This window comes from Poeciliopsis prolifica, unplaced genomic scaffold (assembly GCF_027474105.1).
Source record: "Poeciliopsis prolifica strain line A6 unplaced genomic scaffold, Auburn_PproV2 SCAFFOLD003, whole genome shotgun sequence".
Taxonomy (NCBI): Eukaryota; Metazoa; Chordata; class Actinopteri; order Cyprinodontiformes; family Poeciliidae; genus Poeciliopsis; species Poeciliopsis prolifica.
In genome coordinates this window covers 2,180,854-2,195,220 of record NW_026562378.1, presented here as the reverse complement: position 1 = coordinate 2,195,220, position 14,367 = coordinate 2,180,854, and the positions used below count along the sequence as shown (strand labels likewise).

The 14,367-nt window shown below is 39.9% G+C and overlaps 1 protein-coding gene across 4 annotated transcripts in view; it reads left to right on the top strand.

The window, feature by feature from the left end:
- The window catches only part of LOC129353830 (laminin subunit beta-3-like), a 32,605-nt gene that overhangs the window by 10,648 nt on the left and 7,590 nt on the right, over positions 1 to 14,367 (top strand). For all 4 annotated transcript variants that reach the window (XM_055023302.1, XM_055023308.1, XM_055023293.1 and 1 more), the window contains 2 exons: positions 219 to 407; positions 492 to 647. In XM_055023302.1, the coding sequence (XP_054879277.1) occupies positions 219 to 407; positions 492 to 647 (345 nt within the window). The remainder of the gene's footprint in view (positions 1 to 218; positions 408 to 491; positions 648 to 14,367) is intronic.

Sequence of the window (14,367 nt, the reverse complement as noted above, 5' to 3'; positions counted from 1 at the left end):
GAAACAAATGATGCAAACAGAAAAAGTTATAGAATCCACATTTCAAATCATAGTTTGTTTGCATCACATTTTAATTAGTTATTTAAATATAAAACTTAATAAAAGTTTTCCTGACAGCATTACTATTTCAAAATAAGAAAGAAATAAAAGCGTCACACCCTTACTAATCTCATGAATTTGTGTGACCATAATTCTGCCAATCTCTGTCTTGTCCTCAGGCTGTGAGTGCAACAACCACGCCCAGCGCTGTCACTTCGACCCAGCAGTGTATGAGGCCAGTGGGCGGAGGAGCGGCGGAGTGTGTGAGGGTTGCATGCACCACACCACAGGGCCAAAGTGTGACCGGTGTGCCCCGGGCTACCAGCCAAACCCCCGGAGCCAGATGGATCGTCCCGATGCATGCATACGTAAGTGAAGAGGCCGATTTAAAAACAATCAATGAATATTTTAAAAAGCCGTGTTTGAGACAACCCGGGTTCTGTTGGCTCCAGGCTGTGCCTGCAATGCGGAGGGGACGGTGAACGGGGGCCAGTGTGAAGACAGCGCCGGCTCCTGTCAGTGCAAAGCCAACGCGGAGGGCCCTCTCTGCGACCGCTGCAAAAAAGGTTTCCACAGCCTGAGCTCGTCAGACCCCCTGGGATGCAAAAGTGAGTCGTCTGACGCACAGAGAAGCAGCACAAAGGAAGGCGGCTGCATGTCACGCTTTCTATTCCTGTTGAGAGAAACTATAATTGGGGCCTGCCCATAGCAATGCATAAGGAGAGCAGTGACTGACTTGCGAAGCAAGTCAGTCACTGCCTCCATGCATTGCATGGCAGGCACCTATTAATCTTCACCCAATAGAACGCTTCTTTATTGGGGCCTGCCCATAGCAATGCATAAGGAGAGCAGTGACTGACTTGCGAAGCAAGTCAGTCACTGCCTCCATGCATTGCATGGCAGGCACCTATTAATCTTCACCCAATAGAATGTCTCTTTATTATTATTATTGGGGCCTGCCCATAGCAATGCATAAGGAGAGCAGTGACTGACTTGCGAAGCAAGTCAGTCACTGCCTCCATGCATTGCATGGCAGGCACCTATTGTTCTTCACCTAATAGAACGCCTCTTTATTATTATTATTATTATAGAACTTTATTTTTCTTCCGTAGACCGGAATGCGGCTCGCACCGCTGCGAGCCCACCCACAAAAGTGGTATCAAAACGTGCGGCTCGTTCCCGGCATTGGAGCTATTACTTTTGGTGGGATTCGGAGTTACGATAAAAAAGTAAAAGCGAAAAACCATCAAAAAATTCTTGTCAGTTAGAAACTGCCCAAACTAGAGTGTAACTGACGTTTCGTTAGAGTGTGGGAAGCAGTGCGATTCTGACCCCAAATAAATTTTGAAATCGCCATCACGCCCACAAATATCGCCCTATCGGTATCAAACTCGGTCATGACATAGATACGCATGCCTGCTCCGGTAAAATGTTTTCAAAATTTTTCTAGGGCTTATGGTTTTCTGTCTAGGGGCTTCAGAGCAAAGTGATGCGACAGGATTTCGACTCGCTCAGCCAGGATCACTTCCATGTATTTCTGAAAAATGTCAGACCTCAGCGCACACCATTTTTATCTTGTCGCTGTTATTAATGTGAGTGATGTACAGATATGAATAGCGGGACTATCGGAGACGAAAGATAGCCCTCTTATACGCTTCAAACGGTTTTCCGATACGTATCACGGTTTCCGAATGGGAAGGAGTTGTTTGGACCGCTTTTTTCAGTCAAAACTGACTGGGTGTCTCACAAAGATAGAATTCTTTCTGTCTCACACACATGACAGTTGCAGAGGATTAATTACCATAGCAACAAAGCACAGCAGGGCCGAGCAGCTAATTAGAACTACAAAAACGCATCACTGTAGTTTTTACTGTGGCAGAGCTCTGAGGAAGGAGCTGGCCTGTAGAACTACTTGTGTTTTGGGCATTTTATAACTGATTTTAACCAACCTTTGCTACACATGGGATTAGTGTTAATTAAGTTTAATTAATCTTAATGAAATTAAGCTTAATGAAAATTTCAAAATAAAGCCTTGACAATTTTTATATCAATTGCTGTTTGGAGCATTTTAGAACTGATTTAACACAATCACTGTTACTCATGTGAATAGATTGGGGCCATTTAAACGAGGCTTACTGAAAATTTCAAAATAAAAGCCTTAATATTCCTTTCTGGCTCATGCCTATTTTAGTGAAAATGGCTGCCTCAAACTGATAGAATTATGTCTCCCCCTGTCTGACTCACAGCATGCAGAGGATCCATTACCATAGCAACGGAGCACAGCAGGGCCAGTGGTTAGGACTACAAATACGCATCACTGTAGTTTTTTATTATGGCAGAGCTCTGAGTAAGTTGTTGGCCTTTAGAACTACTTGTGTTTTGGGCATTTTATAACTGATTTTATCCAACCATTGTTACACACAGGATTAGTGTGGTAATTTTAAATTAAGTTGAATTAAAATTTCAAAATAAAAGCCCTGACATTCGTTTATATTATGGAATTGCTCTCTTGGGGATTATGTGACTTTTTTATATACACCACTGTTACACTTTAGATTATTTTGGAAAGTTAAAATGAAGCTTACTGAAAATTTCCAAATAAAAGCCTTAAGACTCTTTCTGGCTCATGCCTATTTTAGGCAAAATGGCTGCCACAAACTGATAGAATTATGTCTCCCCCTGTCTGACTCACAGCTGGCAGAGGATCCATTACCATAGCAATGGAACACAGCAGGGCCAGTGGTTAGGACTACAAAAACGCATCACTGTAGTTCTAACATGGCAGAACTCAGAGGAAAAAGCTGGACTTTAGAACTGCTTGTGTTTTGGGCCTTTTATAACTCTTTTTAACCAACCATTGTTACACATGGAATTAGTGTGAAAATTTTAAATTAAGCTTTAAAAAATTTTCAAAATAAAAGCCTTGACAATTTTCCCATCACTTAAGTGCTCTTTTGACCATTTTATGTCTGATTTAACCAAATCACTGTTATACATGGGATTACATTGACCATTTAAAATTAAACATTCTGAACATTTCAAAATAAAAGCCTTAAGATTCGGCCGTGGCTAATGCAGCGCCGCAGGCGCTGCAATGATATTAGCTTGCATTATCTTTTCCTCTCAAGTTAGGGCACTGTCTTGCGCAGCAAGACAGTGCATTAGCATTAGCACAAACATTAGCATTTCTCTGTTTCCCATCAGTGCACTGCCATAGGCAGTGCAATAAGATTATCCTGCATGATCTTTTCCACTCAGGTTAGGGCTCTGCCTTGCGCAGCAAGGCAGAGCATTAGCATTAGCCTTTTACCTTGCATGAGGTATTAGCTATTTCCCTTACTTATTACCCATATTTAGTGTACTGAATGCAGTAAGTCATGCTTGTGACTCTCCACATTGTATTGATGACATTGCAGCTTTCTTTAGCATGGATGCTAATGTTTAGCATCAGAAAGCTGGGTCAAAATCGACGGGCACACTTTGGCAGGCCCCGGTTAAATTTCTTCAGGAATTTTCTAGTTGGGGCCCTGCCCATAGCAATGCATAAGGAGAGCAGTTACTGACTTGCGAAGCAAGTCAGTAACTGCCTCCATGCATTGCATGGCAGGCACCTATTGTTCTTCACCTAATAGAATGCCTCTTTATTCTTCTTTATTTTTCTTCCGTAGACCGGAATGCGGCTCGCACCGCTGCGAGCCCACCCACAAAAGTGGTATCAAAACGTGCGGCTCGTTCCCGGCATTGGAGCTATTACTTTTATGGGGAATCGGCGTTATGACGGCGACGTAAAAAGCAAAAAACGAGCCAAATTTCCAACTGCCGAACCGAAAAGCTCAACTGCCAAAACCTAGAGTGTAACTGACGTTTCGTTAGAGTGTGGGAAGCAGTGCGATTCTGACCCCAAATAAATTTTGAAATCGCCGCCACACCCACAAATATCGTGCTATCGGTATGAAACTCAGACATGACATTGATACGAATGTTTGCTCCGGTGAAATGTTTTCATAATTTTTCTAGGGCTTACGGTTTTCTGTCAAGGTGCTTTAGAGCAAAATCAAGTTCCAGCCTAACTGACGCTCTCCACCATATATTTTCATACTTTTCTGGAAAATGTCAGACCTCAGCACACACCATTTTTATATCATCGCTGTAATTACTATGAATGAGCTACAGATTTGATTTGCAGGACTATCGGAGACAAAAAATAGCTCTCTCATATGCTTCAAACGGTTTTCCGATACGTATCACGGTTCCCGAACGGCAAGGAGTTGTTCGGCTGCTTTTTCCATTATAACTGACTGAGCTGTCTCACAAAGATAGAAATCTGTCTCTGCCTCACACACATGACTGTTGACCTCTTTAGAACTACAATTCCTGAAGGTTAGAACTACAACATGGCGGAACACTCAGTGCCTACAAAAGAGATCAGAGCTGATTCTAAGAACTACAACATGGCGGAACTGTCAGTTACTACTGAGGAGGAATGAGCTGGCCTTTAGAATTACATTGTGTTTGGACTTTTTATAACTGATTTTAAGCAACCATTGTTACACACAGGATTAGTGTGTCAATTTTAAATTAAGATGAATGAAAATTTCAAAATAAAAGCTGGAATATTTCCCTCAGGCCTGTCAGAAAAACTAACTGCTTCAAGCATTTACAATTAAGTCTCTCCTTGTGTGTCACACTGACATGAGAGTTGACCTTATCCTTAGAACTACATTGACTGCAGGTTTGGACTACAACATGGCAGAACACTCAGTGCCTACAGAAGAGGTCATAGGTGAATATAAAACTACAACATGGTGGAACTGTCAGTTACTACTGAGGAGGACTGAGCTGCTCTTTAGAACTACAATGACTGCAGGTTAGAACTACAACATGGCGGAACACTCAGTGCCTACAGATGAGGTCATAGGTGAATATAAAAACTACAACATGGTGGAACTGTCAGTTACTACTGAGGAGGAATGAGCTGGCCTTTAGAATTACATTGTGTTTGGGCTTTTTATAACTGATTTTAAGCAACCATTGTTACACAAAGTATTTGTGTGGAAATTTTAAATTAAGCTTAATGAAAATTTCAAAATAAAACCTTGAATATTTCTCTCAGGCCTGTCAGAAAAACTAACTTCTTCAAGCATTTAGAATTAAGTCTCTACTTGTGTGTCACACTGACATGACAGTTGACCTCCTCTTTAGAACTACAATTCCTGAAGGTTAGGACTACAACATGGCAGAACACTCAGTGCCTACAGAAGAGGTCATAGGTGAATATAAAAACTACAACATGGTGGAACTGTCAGTTACTACTGAGGAGGACTGAGCTGCTCTTTAGACTACAATTCCTGAAAGGTAGAACTACAACATGGCGGAACACTCAGTGCCTACAAAAGAGTCAGAGCTGATTGTCAGAACTACAACATGGTGGAACTGTCAGTTACTGCTGAGGAGGAATGAGCTGGCCTTTAGAATTACATTGTGTTTGGACTTTTTATAACTGATTTCAAATGGTTGTGTAACAATCATTTGTTACACACAGGATTAGCGTGGTAATTTTAAATAAAGTTGAATTAAAATTTCAAAATAAAAGCCCTGACATACTTTTATATTAGGGAATTGCTCTCTTGGGGATTATGTGACTTTTTTTAACAAAACCACTGTTACACTTTGGATTATTTTGGACAGTTAAAATGAATCTTACTGAAAATTTCAAAATAAAAGCCTTAAGATTCCTTTCTGGCTCATGCATATTTTAAGAAAAATGGCTGCCTCAAATTGATAGAATTAAGTCTCCCCCTGTCTGACTCACAGCTGGCAGAGGATCCATTACCATGGCAACGGAACACAAAGGGGCCAGAAGATTAGGACTACAAAAACGCATCACTGTAGTTCTAACTATGGCAGAACTCAGAGAAAAAAGCTGGACTTTAGAACTGCTTGTGTTTTGGGCCTTTTATAACTATTTTTAACCAACCATTGTTACACATGGAATTAGTGTGGAAATTTTAAATTAACTTTAAAAACATTTCAAAATAAAAGCCTTGACAACTTTTACATTAAATAAGTGCTCTTTTGGCCATTATATGTCTGATTTAACCAAATCACTGTTATTCATGGGATTACATTGACCATTTAAAATGAAACATTCTGAACATTTCAAAATAAAAGTCTTAAAATTCGGCCGTGGCTAATGCAGCGCCAGAGGCGCTGCAATGATATTAGCTTGCATTATCTTTCCCTCTCAAGGTAGGGCACTGTCTTGCGCAGCAAGACAGTGCATTAGCAGTAGCACAAACATTAGCATTTCTCTGTTCCCCACCAGTGCACTGCCGTAGGCAGTGCAATAAGATTATCCTGCATGATCTTTTCCACTCAGGTTAGGGCTCTGCCTTGCGAAGCAAGGCAGAGCATTAGCATTAGCCTTTTACCTTGCATGAGGTAATAGCTATTTCCCTTACTTATTACCCATATTTAGTATACTGAATGCAGTCAGTCATGCTTGTGACTCTCCATATTGTATGACATTGCAGCTTTCTTTAGCATGGATGCTAATGTTTCGCATCAGAACGCTGGATCCAAATCGACGGGCACACTTTGGCAGGCCCCGGTTAAATTTCTTCAGGAATTTTCTAGTTATAACTTATTCTTCCGTAGACCGGAATGCGGCTCGCACCGCTGCGAGCCCACCCACAAAAGTGGTATCAAAACGTGCGGCTCGTTCCCGGCATTGGAGCTATTACTTTTATGGGGAATCGGCGTTACAACGGCGACGTAAAAAGCGAAAAACGAGCGAAATTTCCAACTGCCGAAACGCAGAGCATAACTGCCACCAACTGCCGCTCCGCTAGAGTGAAAAATGAAGTGGATTTCTGACCCCAAATAAATTTTGAAATCGCCGCCACGCCCACAAATATCGTGCTATTGGTATCAAACTCGGTCATGACATAGATACGAATGTCTGCTCCGGTAAAATGTTTTCAAAATTTTTCTAGGGCTTACGGTTTTCTGTCAAGGTGCTTTAGAGCAAAATCAAGTTCCAGCCTAACTGACGCTCTCCACCATATATTTTCATACTTTTATGGAAAATTTCAGACCTCAGCACACACCATTTTTATATCATCGCTGTAATTACTATGAATGAGCTACAGATATGATTTGCAGGACTATCGGAGACAAAAAATAGCTCTCTCATATGCTTCAAACGGTTTTCCGATACGTATCACGGTTTCCGAACGGCAAGGAGTTGTTCGGGCTGCTTTTTCCATTATAACTGACTGAGCTGTCTCACAAAGATAGAAATCTGTCTCTGCCTCACACACATGACAGTTGACCTCTTTAGAACTACAATTCCTGAAGGTTAGAACTACAACATGGCGGAACACTCAGTGCCTACAAAAGAGGTCAGAGCTGATTGTCAGAACTACAACATGGCGGAACTGTCAGTTACTACTGAGGAGGAATGAGCTGGCCTTTAGAATTATATTGTGTTTGGGCTTTTTATAACTGATTTTAAGCAACCATTGTTACACACAGATTTAGTGTGGCAATTTTAAATTAAGCTTAATGAAAATTTCAAAATAAAAGCCCTGAGATTCTTTTATATCACGTAATTGCTATCTTGGGCATTATGTGACTTTTTAACAAAACCACTGTTAAACTTTGGATTATTTTGGACATTTAAAATGAAGCTTAATGAAAATTTCAAAATAAAACCTTGAATATTTCTCTCAGGCCTGTCAGAAAAACTAACTTCTTCAAGCACTTAGAATTAAGTCTCTCCTTGTGTGTCACACTGACATGACAGTTGACCTCCTCTTTAGAATTACAATTCCTGAAGGTTAGAACTACAACATGGCAGAACACTCAGTGCCTACAGAAGAGGTCATAGGTGAATATAAAAACTACAACATGGTGGAACTGTCAGTTACTACTGAGGGGTAATCAGCTGGCCATGACAAGTACTTGGTTTTTGGGAATTTTTTGAACTGATTTCAAAACTCCATAGTTACACATGGGATTAGTGTTACCATTAAAATTAAGCTTAATGTAAATTTCAAAATAAAAGCCTTGACAATTTTTCCATCAAGTAATTGCTCTTTTGACCACTATATAACTGATTTAACCCAATCAGTGTTAAACATGGGATGAGATTGGCCATTTAAAATTAATCTCAATGAAAATTTCAAAATAAAAGCCTTAAGATTACTTTCTGGCTCATGCATATTTTAAGGAAAATGGCTGCCTCAAACTGATAGAATTAAGTCTCCCCCTGTCTGACTCACAGCTGGCAGAGGATCCATTACCATGGCAACGGAACACAAAGGGGCCAGCTGATTAGGACTACAAAAACGCATCACTGTAGTTCTAACTATGGCAGAACTCAGAGAAAAAAGCTGGACTTTAGAACTGCTTGTGTTTTGGGCCTTTTATAACTATTTTTAACCAACCATTGTTACACATGGAATTAGTGTGGAAATTTTAAATTAAGCTTTAAAAAAATTTCAAAATAAAAGCCTTGAGAATTTTTAGATTAAATCAGTGCTCTTTTGACTATTATATGTCTGATTTAACCAAATCACTGTTATACATGGGATTACATTGACCATTTAAAATGAAACATTCTGAACATTTCAAAATAAAAGCCTTAAGATTCGGCCTTGGCTAATGCAGCGCCATAGGCGCTGCAATGATATTAGCTTGCATTATCTTTTCCTCTCAAGTTAGGGCACTGTCTTGCGCAGCAAGACAGTGCATTAGCATTAGCACAAACATTAGCATTTCTCTGTTTCCCACCAGTGCACTGCCATAGGCAGTGCAATAAGATTATCCTGCATGATCTTATCCACTCAGGTTAGGGCTCTGCCTTGCGCAGCAAGGCAGAGCATTAGCATTAGCCTTTTACCTTGCATGAGGTATTAGCTATTTCCCTTACTTATTACCCATATTTAGTATACTGAATGCAGTAAGTCATGCTTGTGACTCTCCACATTGTATTGATGACCATGCAGCTTTCTTTAGCATGGATGCTAATGTTTAGCATCAGAACAATGGGTCAAAATCGACGGGCACACTTTGGCAGGCCCCAGTTAAATTTCTTCAGGAATTTTCTAGTTATTATTATAGAACTTTATTTTTCTTCCGTAGACCGGAATGCGGCTCGCACCGCTGCGAGCCCACCCACAAAAGTGGTATCAAAACGTGCGGCTCGTTCCCGGCATTGGAGCTATTACTTTTGGTGGGATTCGGAGTTACGATGAAAAAGTAAAAAGCGAAAAACCATCAAAAAATTTTTGTCAGTTAGAAACTGCCCAAACTAGAGTGTAACTGACGTTTCGTTAGAGTGTGGGAAGCAGTGCGATTCTGACCCCAAATAAATTTTGAAATCGCCGCCACGCCCACAAATATCGTGCAATCGGTATGAAACTCGGACATGACATCGATACGTATGTCTGCTCCGGTAAAATGTTTTCAAAATTTTTCTAGGTCTTACGGTTTTCTGTCAAGGTGCTTTAGAGCAAAATCAAGTTCCAGCCTAACTGACGCTCTCCACCATATATTTTCATATTTTTATGGAAATTTCAGACCTCAACACACACCATTTTTATATCATCGCTGCAATTACTATGAATGAGCTACAGATTTGATTTGCAGGACTATCGGAGAAAAAATAGCTCTCTCATATGCTTCAAACGGTTTTCCGATACGTATCACGGTTCCCGAACGGCAAGGAGTTGTTCGGGCTGCTTTTTCCATTATAATGACTGAGCTGTCTCACAAAGATAGAAATCTGTCTCTGCCTCACACACATGACAGTTGACCTCTTTAGAACTACAATTCCTGAAGGTCAGAACTACAACATGGCGGAACACTCAGTGCCTACAAAAGAGGTCAGAGCTGATTGTCAGAACTACAACATGGCGGAACTGTCAGTTACTACTGAGGAGGAATGAGCTGGCCTTTAGAATTACTTTGTGTTTGAGCATTTTATAACTGATTTTAAGCAACCATTGTTACACACAGGATTAGTGTGCAATTTCAAATTAAGCTTAATGAAAATTTCAAAATAAAAGCCTGAGATTCTTTTATATCACGTAATTGCTCTCTTGGGCATTATGTGACTTTTTTAACAAAACCACTGTTAAACTTTGGATTATTTTGGACATTTAAATGAAGCTTAATGAAAATTTCAAAATAAAACCTTGAATATTTCTCTCAGGCCTGTCAGAAAAACTAACTTCTTCAAGCATTTAGAATTAAGTCTCTCCTTGTGTCACACTGACATGACAGTTGACCTCCTCTTTAGAACTACAATTCCTGAACGTTAGAACTACAACATGGCAGACACTCAGTGCCTACAGAAGAGGTCATAGGTGAATATAAAAACTACAACATGGCAGAACTGTCAGTTACTACTGAGGAGGAATGAGCTGGCCATGACAAGTACTTGGTTTTTGGGAATTTTAGAACTGATTTCAAAACTCCATAGTTACACATGGGATTAGTGTTACCATTAAAATTAACTTAATGTAAATTTCAAAATAAAAGCCTTGACAATTTTCCATCAAGTAATTGCTCTTTGACCACTATATAACTGATTTAACCCAATCAGTGTTTAAACATGGGATGAGATTGGCCATTTAAAATTAATCTCAATGAAAATTTCAAAATAAAAGCCTTAAGATTCCTTTCTAGCTCATGCCTATTTTAGGCAAAATGGCTGCCTCAAACTGATAGAATTAAGTCTCCCCCTGTCTGACTCACAGCTGGCAGAGGATCCATTACCATGGCAACAGAACACAAAGGGGCCAGCTGATTAGGACTACAAAAACGCATCACTGTAGTTCTAACTATGGCAGACTCAGAGAAAAAAGCTGGACTTTAGGCTATAACTATTTTAGTTACACATGGATAACTATATTGTGGATTAGTGTGGAAATTTTAAATTAAGCTTTAAAAAAAATTCAAAATAAAAGCCTTGAGAATTTTTAGATTAAATAAGTGCTCTTTTGACCATTATATGTCTGATTTAACCAAATCACTGTTATACATGGGATTACAATGACCATTTAAAATGAAACATTCTGAACATTTCAAAATAAAAGCCTTAAGATTCGGCCGTGGCTAATGCAGCGCCGCAGGCGCTGCAATGATATTAGCTTGCATTATCTTTTCCTCTCAAGTTAGGACACTGTCTTGCGCAGCAAGACAGTGCATTAGCATTAGCACAAACATTAGCATTTCTCTGTTCCCCACCAGTGCACTGCCGTACGCAGTGCAATAAGATTATCCTGCATGATCCTTTCCAGTCAGGTTAGGGCTCTGCCTTGCGGAGCAAGGCAGAGGATTAGCATTAGCCTTTTACCTTGCATGAGGTATTAGCTATTTCCCTTACTTATTACCCATATTTAGTATACTGAATGCAGTAAGTCATGCTTGTGACTCTCCACATTGTATTGATGACATTGCAGCTTTCTTTAGCATGGATGCTAATGTTTAGCATCAGAACGCTGGGTCAAAATCAACGGGCACACACTTTGGCAGGCCCCGGTTAAATTTCTTCAGGAATTTTCTAGTTATAGTTCTTTATTTTTCTTCCGTAGACCGGAATGCGGCTCGCACCGCTGCGAGCCCACCCACAAAAGTGGTATCAAAACGTGCGGCTCGATCCCGGCATGGGAGCTATTACTTTTATGGGGAATCGGCGTTACGACGGCGACATAAAAAGCGAAAAACGAGCGAAATTTCCAACTGCCGAAACGCAGAGCATAACTGCCACCAACTGCCGCTCCTAGAGTGAAAAATGAAGTGGATTTCTGACCCCAAATAAATTTTGAAATCGCCGCCACGCCCACAAATATCGTGCTATCGGTATGAAACTCAGACATGACATCGATACGAATGTCTGCTCCGGTAAAATGTTTTCAAAATTTTTCTAGGGCTTACGGTTTTCTGTCAAGGTGCTTTAGAGCAAAATCAAGTTCCAGCCTAACTGACGCTCTCCACCATATATTTTCATACTTTGATGGAAAATTTCAGACCTCAGCACACACCATTTTTATCTCATCGCTGTAATTACTGTGAATGAGCTACAGATTTGATTTGCAGGACTATCGGAGACAAAAAATAGCTCTCTCATATGCTTCAAACGGTTTTCCGATACGTATCACGGTTTCCGAACGGCAAGGAGTTGTTCGGGCTGCTTTTTCCATTATAACTGACTGAGCTGTCTCACAAAGATAGAAATCTGTCTCTGCCTCACACACATGACAGTTGACCTCTTTAGAACTACAATGACTGCAGGTTAGAACTACAACATGGCGGAACACTCAGTGCCTACAAAAGAGGTCAGAGCTGATTGTCAGAACTACAACATGGCGGAACTGTCAGTTACTACTGAGGAGGAATGAGCTGGCCTTTAGAATTACATTGTGTTTGGGCTTTTTATCACTGATTTTAACCAACCATTGTTACACACAGTATGTGTGTGGACATTTTAAATTAAGCTTAATGAAAATTTCAAAATAAAAGCCCTGAGATTCTTTTATATCACGTAATTGCTCTCTTGGGCATTATGTGACTTTTTTAACAGAACCACTGTTAAACTTTGGATTATTTTGGACATTTAAAATTAAGCTGAATGAAAATTTAAAAATAAAACCTTGAATATTTCTCTCAGGCCTGTCAGAAAAAACTAACTTCTTCAAGCATTTAGAATTAAGTCTGTCCTTGTGTGTCACACTGACATGACAGTTGACCTCCTCTTTAGAACTACAATTTCTGAAGGTTAGAACTACAACATGGCAGAACACTCAGTGCCTACAAAAGAGTCAGAGCTGATTGTCAGAACTACATCATGGCGGAACTGTCAGTTACTGCTGAGGAGGAATGAGATGGCCTTTAGAATTACATTGCGTTTGGACTTTTATAACTGATTGTAAGCAACCATTGTTACAGACAGGATTAGTTTGGCAATTTTAAATTAAGCTTAATAAAAATTTCGAAATAAAGCCTTGAATATTTCTCTCAGGCCTGTCAGAAAAACTAACTTCTTCAAGCACTTAGAATTAAGCCGCTCCTTGTGTGTCACACTGACATGACAGTTGACCTCCTCTTTAGAACTACAATTCCTGAAGGTTAGAACTACAACATGGCGGAACACTCAGTGCCTACAGAAGAGGTCATAGGTGAATATAAAAACTACAACATGGTGGAACTGTCAGTTACTACTGAGGAGGAATGAGCTGGCCTTTAGAATTACATTGTGTTTGGGCTTTTTATCACTGATTTTAAGCAACCATTGTTACACACAGAATTTGTGTAGCAATTTTAAATTAAGCTTAATAAAAATTTCGAAATAAAACCTTGAATATTTCTCTCAGGCCTGTCAGAAAAACTAACTTCTTCAAGCACTTAGAATTAAGTCTCTCCTTGTGTGTCACACTGACATGATAGTTGACCTTCTCCTTAGAACTACAATTCCTGAATGTTAGAACTACAACATGGCGGAACACTCAGTGCCTACAAAAGAGGTCAGAGATGATTGTCTGAACTACAACATGGCAGAACTGTCAGTTACTACTGAGGAGGAATGAGCGGGCCTTTAGAATTACATTGTGTTTGGGCTTTTTACAACTGATTTTAAGCAACAATCGTTACACACAGGATTAGTATGTGAATTTTAAATTAAGCTTAATGAAAATTTCAAAGTGAAAGCTTGAATATTTCTCTCAGGCTTTTCAGAAAAAATAACTGCTTCAAGCATTTAGAATTAAGTCTCTTCTTGTGTGTCACACCGACATGAGAGTTGACCTCCTCTTTAGAACTACAATGACTGCAGGTTTGGACTACAACATGGCAGAACACTCAGTGCCTACAGAAGAGGTCATAGGTGAATATACAAACTACAACATGGTGGAATTGTCAGTTTCTACTGAGAAGGTTTGAGCTGCTCTTTAGAACTACAATTCCTGAAGGTTAGAACTACAACATGGCGGAACACTCAGTGCCTACAAAAGAGGTCAGAGCTGATTGTCTGAACTACAACATGGCGGAACTGTCAGTTACTGAGGAGGAATGAGCTGGCCTTTAGAATTACATTGTGTTTGGGCTTTTTATAACTGATTTTAAGCAAACATTGTTACACACAGTATTTGTGTGGAAATTTTAAATTAAGCTTAATGAAAATGTCAAAATAAAACCTTGAATATTTCTCTCAGGCCTGTCAGAAAAACTAACTTCTTCAAGCATTTAGAATTAAGTCTCTACTTGTGTGTCACACTGACATGACAGTTGACCTCTTTAGAACTTCAATTCCTGAAGGTTAGA